Raw genomic sequence first — 9533 nt, 5'->3', positions numbered from 1 at the left:
ACTTAAAGAAGAGACACTTTAAAAAAAAAATGAAGATATAGGAATAAGCACCTGAAAATAGGTTTAACATCATTAGTCATCAGGAAAATTCTAATTAAAAACACAATGATACAACTTCAAATCCACTAGAGTAGCTAAAATGAAAAACCCTGATAAAACTAAAGATAGCAAGAATGGGGCAAAAGTGTAACTCTCATCCATTGCAAAACCAAGACCAAATCTGTTGCCACTGAGTCAATTCCAACTCATAGCAACCAGATAAGACAGAGTAGAACTGCCCCAAAGTTCCAAGGCTTTAAATGGGTTTCCAAGGCTATAAATCTTTATAGAAGCTGACTGCCACATCTTTCTCCTACGAAGTGGCTGGTGGTTTGGACTGCCAACTTTTTGGTTAGCAGCTAAGCACTTAACCATTGCACCACCAGGGCTCCTGCATTGCTAGTGGGGTGGGAAATGCTACATATCTGTAAATCAGTTTGGCAATTTCTTATAAAATTAAACATGCAAATACTCACTAATACAGCAATTCCACTCCTACATATTTACTCAGAGGAAAACATAACATATGTCTACAGATAACACTTGTATAAAATGTCTAAGTAGTTTTTAACACAATAGCAAAAATCTAGAAATAATCCAAATATCTATCAAGAGGAGAAGGGAAAAATAAACTGTGGCATCTTCATACAATGAGCTATTACTCAAAGAATAAAAATAACCAACGACACACACAACAACATGGATGAATCTCAAACATTTCATGTTCAGTGAAAGAAGTGTAAATTCAAGAGCATATATGGTATAAATCTATTTATATGAAGTTCAAGATGAGACAAAAACTTATCAATGGTAATAAAAGTTAGAACTGATAAATGAGTTGAAGGAACATGAGGAAAGTTTTTGAATGATAGAAATATTTTACATATTGATTGGGATGATTGGTGCAATTAGGATACATTTGTCTAAACCCACGGAATTATATACTTAAGATCTGAGCATTACACTGTATATAAATTTTACTTCAAATTACCTCAAATAAAAAGGGACATTTATTCTTTAGGCTTTTAAATGGAGCAAGCTCAGATCACTCCATAAAAAATAAATGACTAAATTCTCAGGTCTATCTATAAATATTTGGCACACAATATAATTGAATTGTAATTACCAACAACTTTGGATTTGTCAATTTTATTCATAAATGAATGGTTCTATTTATTTACTATTACATTATTACAATAACGTTTTTCAACTTCTCTGAAGTTCATATATAGGATTTTTCCTAACTATTTTACTTTTCTCAAGGAAATTTACTATTGACATTTAATTGAACTTAGATTTAGAAATTATTCGAAAAATGGAATGTAGTTTTAAGATTTAATATCAGGTTACTAACCCTTTTATGTAACAAGTACCTACTAGAAAAAGATTCCACATGGAAAACAAAAAGCATGGTAGATCTGATTTTGAGGTTCTGTGTCTTTGGGTTACACAGATAACTTCAATGAGCTCTAGATTCTTCTATACCTAGGCCTCCCTTTTGAAAAAAGTTTCATTAACTTCTTCAAATTAAACAACATTTCTTCAGGACCATAGTCTCAAAAGACAGTAAGGTCAACTGGCATAATATAGTCCAAAAGACAATGCTCTATATCCTACTTTGGTGAGTAGCAACTGGGGTCTTAAAAGCTTGTGAGCAGTCATCTAAGGTACAACTATTGGTATCTCCCCATCCAGAGCACAGAAGAGTGAAGAAAATCAAAGACACAAGAAAACAATTAGCCCAAAGGACCAATGGACCATGTGAACCCCAGTATCCAAGACCCTGAGAGCAGAACTACAGATGGTCCCCAGCTACCACTGCTGACAGCTCTGAAATGGATCACAATTGGAAGTCCTGGATAGAGTGGGAGAAAAATGTGGACGAAAACTCAAAGCTATAAAAAAGACAAGGCTTAGTGGTCTGATAGAGACCGGTGAAACCCCTGAGACTATGGCCCTTAGAAACCCTTAAAAGTTGGAACTGAGCTCACCCTGATGGCTCAACTTTTAGCCAAATAGTCCTGTAAAGTGAACAGTAATACCAAGGAGGTACACACTCCTTAGAATAATCAACCATATGAGATCAAACGGGCAGAATTTGCCCAGTAATGAAGCTAAGAAAGCAGGAAGGGGTAGGAAAAAAGTAGGAAGGGAAACGGTAACCACAGGGAGGAAGTGGGATGAGTACTGTTTCATTGTTGAGATTGCAATGAATGTTACAAAACAAAATGTGTATTGGTTGTTGAATGAAAAACCAATTTGTTCTGTAGACTTTCACCCAAATCACAATTTTAAAAAAAAGCAGCAGCAGCAGCTAAAGAAAAATAAATACATTAAACAACAATTTAATTAAACAACAATTCCAGAACAAGAGTATTATGGAGTAATGACTAAACCTGTAAGGGTGTACATACTGGCAAATCTTCTATTAGAAGGTATGCCTTCCAGAGTCCTCCCTGGCCTCTGTGAACCTGCTATGGCATTCATAGATCTCCCCTAGAGTCCTTCTGCCTAACTTCCTCTGAGCTCCCACCTACCTACACAGTCTCCCTACTTAGCCACTCCCAAACACATCTATCGCTTCTTCCACAAATAAACATCTAACCACCCAGGGCCATAAAGGGATCAGTAGTTAGTCCCAGCTCACTTCAAAAAGCTATGCTCTGGTAAGTAGGACTGAGCACTTTAAATCTGGATGATGAACAGATTTAAAAAATAAAAAAAACTTTATCAGCTTAAAAGAAAATTAACTTTGGGGACTGGCAATCTCACCATTATGGAGTAATGGTGCTCACACGTGGCATTGCCTAGCAACAGGAGGAGCATGCAAATCCCAACATAGGGGTGTAATAAATCACTTTCTGACTACTGCTTACAAATGTTAATTTGATGGGAAGATATTCACATCTGGTCCAATCTGGAACAAGACTTCAGAGAATTCTGCACACTCAAATTGGGAGAAGCAGTAGGTATTTCACCAATAACCAGGCTCCAGAACAAAGGAGATGCTTCCCATTTATGTATTTAAATATATGTGTGTGTTAAATATATATGATTTTAATAGCCTTGTTTTTGTGGCATTTAGTTTTGGCTGTGTTCCAACTTCTAGGGCTTCAAATACAGTTAATGAATGTCACAAACAAAAGAAGTTAGGTATGATAAATAAATAAGGGGCTAATCATAGTTGAATTAAACCACTTTAGAAGACCTAAAAAAGATAAAAGTCCAATTTGCCCTATCATCCACATGCTACTTCAAGCTCAGTTATTTTGAATCAACGTATAAAAAGAATCCACATACGAACGAGATCTGTGTCTGGATCGCCTGTTGTTGGGGTCTGCCTGGTTTTTTTCCTTTTGTCTCCTTAATACGGCTTCCCACTGAGGCGCTGAATCAACCATATCATTCTCCTGCCGTATTCTGAAAGGAAAACCATTCATCTAAAGTTAACATCCACACCATGTGGGGCCTGGTTTTTAGGTTCATTGTGAACTTGCTTTCAGAAGTTAAGAAGAAGCAATTTTATTATAATCACTGAAGCAAGAATGTAGTAACTGGATTAAAATACTCATAAGTAGGTAAGTATATAAAAACATCATATGCATAGATAAAATATGTAAGTCGACAGTAGTTATTTTCAGGCTTCTATCTCTGGCTTAAAATTTTCTAAGAAAAAGACATGTACCAAACAAAAACCATTTAAAACATTTGAATTTTCATTAAATAATGCTGACTGCTACAGAGCCAATCGTAAATCATGAAACAAAATCATTTTCATAAATGTGCTAATTAAAATAGCAATAAATAATTTTACTTTGAAATGCTCTAAAAAATTCACACTGTCAACGTTTTCATGGAAAATTGGTTCCAGATCTAACTTCCATTTTTTTTTTTAAATAGAAAACTAGAGGTACACAAAGTTACATAGGATACAATGCATTAGCAGCTAAGTAGACCTACCATTCTGGTTATGGCTGCTGACATATTTAAGAGGGACTGAGGCTGTGAACTCAGTGCCACTAGGGGACAGGCAGAGAATGTAAATGAGGGAATAGGAAATCCAGCGTGGGGACTGGGGGAGTTGGACAGCATGGCATCTGCTATGTGACAGCTAGGGCCAGTGTTGAAAACTTCATTTTTAAAAGATAATCCAGAAATCTGGGTTAGTTCAAGTGACCTTTTCTAATTTTTAAACATTGGCAACTAATTCTGAATTTAAGAAACTCTGTGGGCCTAACAGAGCCCTGGTGAAACAATAGTTAAAGTGCTTGGTTGCTAACTGAAAGGTCAGTGTGGTTCAAACCCACCAGTGGCTCCAGAGAAGACAAGACCAGGTGATCTGCTCCCATAGAGATTACAACCCAGAAAACTTTATGGGGCAGTTCTATTCTGTCCTACAGGATCATTTTGAGTCAGAATTGACACAGTGACACACAACAATGACAACAACAAATGGACCTAACAAAACCAACCAAGGACAACACTCAGCCTGCAGAAGTTTGACACTTCTGATGTATGGACTCTTTCTAATATTGAGGGTGAGGTGGGAGTGGGAAGCAAGCAATTAATTAAAGCAAATATTCAATGAATGTGTACATACTGTCTCCAATGCACTACAATGATGCTGGGAAGCTGTGTTACTTGCAAAAATCATTAAACACCAGTTGTAAAACTGATGTTATATAACTGAATATGTAACTTTTAAATTATGTAAGTTCTTCAGGAAGCTGCTCCTGAGTGTTCAGTGTGTAAACTGGAGCTCCAGAGTGAGGAAGAGCATACCAGCACTGCAAGGTAATCACCCCAGTATGTGATTGCAGGAACGGACCTGCTGTCAAACAAACATGGAAGACAATGCAAGTTTGGAGTTCTTTCTCTCTCAGGACAGTCCTGGGACTGACAGGGCTGAGTTAGACATAAAACCTGAGGTCTTCTAACTCCTAACCCTGGTGTCTTTCGGATGACAGCTTCCATTGTCAACTAAACAGTTCACAAGCAAGAAGAAATTTTGCAATGCCAACTTATACAAATGCATACTCCTCCCAAAGTACAGACATGTAAAAGGAAGGACAATTAGTACATGTTCACTACTCTTCTCCTTTGTGGAATTTAACTGGTTACTTTTATATTTGGACTTTACTCTGATGTTTAAAAAAAAATTTTTAAATCCTGACACATAAGCACACATATTTTCTGTACCTTGCTAGTGATAAGGACTAAGTCAGAAAGGATTTTAGAATATGGAACACAAAGATAACTTTTATTTTTTTTAATTAAAGAGTCAAAATATGGAGCTGCTGCCTGCAATGAAGCTCTGTTAATTAATACTGTGGCCCCATGTTTCAAAGACAGATGCCCTCTGCTGGTGACACTGTTTCATAAATATTCTAACAGGTGCATTAAAAATGTAAGGCTCATTGAGGAGTTACAACAGAAGCACATTTTCCTGCCTTAGTCTGTAATGACGTTTGAAATTACACCCTACAAAAGGCCGCTGGTTAATGGTCCCTCATTACAAGAATGAAGTGTCATTTCTTCCATTGCTGAAATGCCCCAGAAAACCCTGGTGCTACTAGGGAAGGAAATCTGAACCCCAGAAGCAAGAGTATTGACTTACTCAGTTCTTATGAGGGAGGAGTTAACTATTTTGTTTATGAGTAAGTGAATAAAGAAATCCAAATACTAATGAAATATCTCCTATAATGATTCTGCCTTTTAAATGTCACTTATTCTTAGCTACAGGATGGACAATTGTTGATTTGTTAGTCTGTTTTCTTTTGCTGCTTTTCCTATAATATTTTAACTTTATTGTGGATGGGGAATTATATTATGAAGAATAAAAAATTTTAAGCATTCAATTGATACAGCACATTTTAAAAAGCCAAGATGGGTTTTTACATCTTACACAGTCATGAATGTCTGAAGAGGGGAAAAGGAGTCCATTGTTGTTTACACTGGGAATCTATTCATTTTCATATGTAAAGGTAGACCTCAAAGTGGTAAATGTTTTTTCTGTCTGTCTCCTGATTCAGTGAGTCAATGTCTCCTATATTTTGCCCAATTCCTCCTCTAAGGAGAATCAACAGCTAGGGAGGGAAGGGTATGTACCAAGGCTTTTGTTTTTTAATTAATGTAGAAGGGGGAGGCTTGCTTTAGAACAGAGCATATTCCAACAACGTTTCAGAATAGGAGAATTCAAAATATATTTCTTCTATATCTTCTCAAACTCCAGTGGTGCATTTTTCTAGACTATTCATGCAATTTAGATTTTAATGCATTTGACAAGTAAAATTTGCAAAAGGTTTAGAAGATGAAATGCCATGTAACCGTTTGATAACAATAATAAGGAAAATGACTATTCCTTGTCTCTTCTGTCCTATGTCTTCCCAATTACAGTTCTGTTCCATCTCTTCTACACAATTCTTGATGTTGCCAAATGAATCCCCTTACAAGTCCCTGTAGGTCCCTAATAAGACCTTCCTTGACACCAATTCTTCATTCCTTTATATTTCTCTTTCACTGAATGAAAGACTGTGTTTCAAGCTGAACTGAGAAGTCCTACAGAGCAAATGTATAATGAAGCTTCAAGATGATACAAGCAACACTCATGGCTTCTGAGCTCTGCCTAGCCCCAGCTCTGCCACTAGCCAACTCGGAGACCTGGGCAAATCGCTTTGCCTTCTTCAGTCAGGGCTCAGTTTCTGCATCCATAAAATTATTGCAAAGATCTTTTCCAGTTCTACAACTCTTTGTTTCCCTATTTGTGTTTTGTTTCCAAATCAGCTACACTGAAGCAAACCTCTATTCTCCAGTTATATCATAATACTCCAGATAGTTGCTTCCTATGGCCACTCCATTGCTAAAATGGAATCTGTAGGTCCCAGCTGATTATGACTTGTGTTTCCCATTGATTGTACTCATTTTTGGATCACTTGCTATAAAGCAATCTTCAGATTTTTTTCCCAATAGTTTTTCTTCCCCAGGGAAATTTATGTTGGTTCCAGGCATCTGTCGACATACTCCCTTAAGACTAACAAACAAAAAAATTCATTTGTTTTTCCCACCTTTACCTACCATCAATAAATTGTTCTCATTTGCTCTTAGAGGTTCTTCTGTCTCCTCCACTTATTCCTTATGCTGCCCATAATAAAATTAGCTACCTTTGGTGCAATTTCCCTTTCACGCTCTCCTCTGTTTTCCTAATTTTTATACTGCTTTTGCCCTTACTCAGTGATCTGACAGAATTCCTCAGCTACTGAAGTTTTGCTCTTCCATGGTCTTCTCTGTCAAATACAATTACACTCTAGAAGTTCTAAATCATCCTTAACATCTAAACTTGGGCATGTTCTATTAAAGTGACAATCATAACACGGATTTGTAGCGCAAGGAGCACCGTTTCCATTGGCTCTGTATGAACTGCCCTCTCCACACCCACAATTTTCCCTTGCTCACAGCCCCTGAATCAGGGCAGAGCAGTAGAGAATGCTTGGAAGGAAACTGGTAACCTACATGGGACAATTGCCACTGGTTTAAGTTTGATACAAGCCCAAACACATATTTCTCAGGTACAAAGGACAATAAAATTATTTTATACCACTCTTGTTAGCTCTTGTCGGTCTGTTGCCAACTAGCTGATGCAACAGGATTATATTGTGACCCATACGGTTTCACTGGGTGATTTCTTTTTTTTTTTTTTTTTGGGGGGGGGGAGGTAGAAGGGAGTAGATCACCAGGCCTTTCTTCCTAGTCTGTCTTATCTTGTTGCTTCACTGAAACCTGTCCATCATCACAGCAATATGCAAACCTCCACACAGACAGCTAGTGACTGCACATGAGGTACACTGGCTGGGAAATGAACTCATATCTCCAAGTTCATATGGAGGTGAGAATTCTACCACCGAACCACCATGCTCTTTCATACTACTCTAACAATAATAAAATTCTACCAAAATGACCAGGAGCTCTGGTGGCATAGTGCCTAAGCATTTGACTGCTACCTAGAAGGCTGGTGGTTCAAACCCATCAGTCACTCCTTGGAAGGAAGGTTGGGCAATCTACTTCCATAATGATATTGCCTAGGAAACCCAAGGAGGGGTCTCAAATGTATCGCCTGATAGTTGTAGTGCTATATTTTTGCTACAGAATATGGTTTCTTAATTTTTCAGAAAAATAATATAAAAAGATCTTATGGAACAGGATTTAAGTATTCAAAACTCCTATCTTAATCTGGAGGAGCTCTGATAGCATAATACCTAAGGCATTTGACTGCTAAACAGAAGGTTGGAAGTTCAAACCCACCAGCCACTCCTCAGAAGGAATGCTGGACAATTTATTTCCATAGAGATACTGCTTCAGAAACCCAAGGAGGTGTTGCTATGAGTCGGGTTTGACTCGACAGCAGTGAGTTTGGTTTGGTTTGGTATCTTAATCTGATATTCAGATACAGATTCGAAAAGACTTAAAAAGGCAGGAAGAAATCCCAACAACATTTGTGGCAAAACAGATTCATGTCTGAAACACTGATGACTTTTTTAAAAGGTAGCTAGGCCCTTTTTTTCCAGAGAGTACAGGGACCTGAGATAATACTCAGTAGTGCTGAATGTCCTCATTAATCTAACAGTACCCGCCTATGTAGGGCACTTTATACCTTTCAAAGCACATCCATTATCTCCTGGATCTTCACAGACCTCTTGTGAGGCAGGCAAGGTGGGTATTAGTCCACTTAGCTCAAGAGAAAGCAGATTCAGACAGTGAAGCCACATGCTCGTGGCTACAGTGCTCTTCAAACATAATGCAGGCTTGTTAATTCTGTGTCCCATCACCTATTATATACATGCTGTTTCACATACATAACTCGTGTGTTTTGAATGCTAACATCACAGAATAAAATTATAAAAAGGCTTGAATGGTCCCCTGTTGCCAGTTTACTCTAGTCCTGCTCTTACCCTGAGTTTCTCTTGTTCTTTTTTATCCTCATCAAGGCCAAAGTCACTTCCACTTCTACACTTATTCAAAAAACACCAGGCTACTTCTCTATGTCTCCAAAGCGCCCCTCCCCCAGTCTCCCACTTCAAAAATTTAAGAGCCTAGCAGCACATCAAAGCTAATGACTGAGTAATCCACAGATTCTCTTCACTGAATGCTCAAAGGACTGCTGATTTTCATCAATAGCATAAAGGATATTTTGCAGACTGGTTTCTCTGAATGTGAAGGGTGTTATATTAAGCTCAAGGTATTTTCAGGAAAAGCTGGTTCATGAAAGATTTCACTCTGGTAAGCCTACTTCCTTGGACCTCCTTCAACCTACACCCTGCTCAAGTTCAGGGCATGGGCCCATGGGCTTAAAGCTATAGTGATGATCTGACTGACCCTTCTGCTCTTGGGTACAAGATTCAAAATTCTAACTAGTAATAATTTAGACCATTGATATTCTAGTTCCTTGTACTTAGTAACTCACAATTTGATTAATTTGACTGAACCAATTGTTTCACAAA

At 37.7% G+C, this 9533-nt stretch overlaps 1 protein-coding gene across 1 annotated transcript in view; it reads right to left on the bottom strand.

Annotated features, from left to right (window-relative positions):
* Positions 1-9533, bottom strand: part of EPB41L4A (erythrocyte membrane protein band 4.1 like 4A) — a 475159-nt gene that overhangs the window by 35864 nt on the left and 429762 nt on the right. The window contains exon 18 of the mRNA XM_007947582.1: positions 3340-3459. Within this exon, the coding sequence (XP_007945773.1) occupies positions 3340-3459 (120 nt within the window). The remainder of the gene's footprint in view (positions 1-3339; positions 3460-9533) is intronic.

This window comes from Orycteropus afer, unplaced genomic scaffold, assembly GCF_000298275.1.
Source record: "Orycteropus afer afer isolate SDZICR_OR568_19922 unplaced genomic scaffold, OryAfe1.0 scaffold00191, whole genome shotgun sequence".
NCBI lineage: Eukaryota > Metazoa > Chordata > Mammalia > Tubulidentata > Orycteropodidae > Orycteropus > Orycteropus afer.
This window is presented reverse-complemented; position numbering and strand designations above follow the sequence as displayed.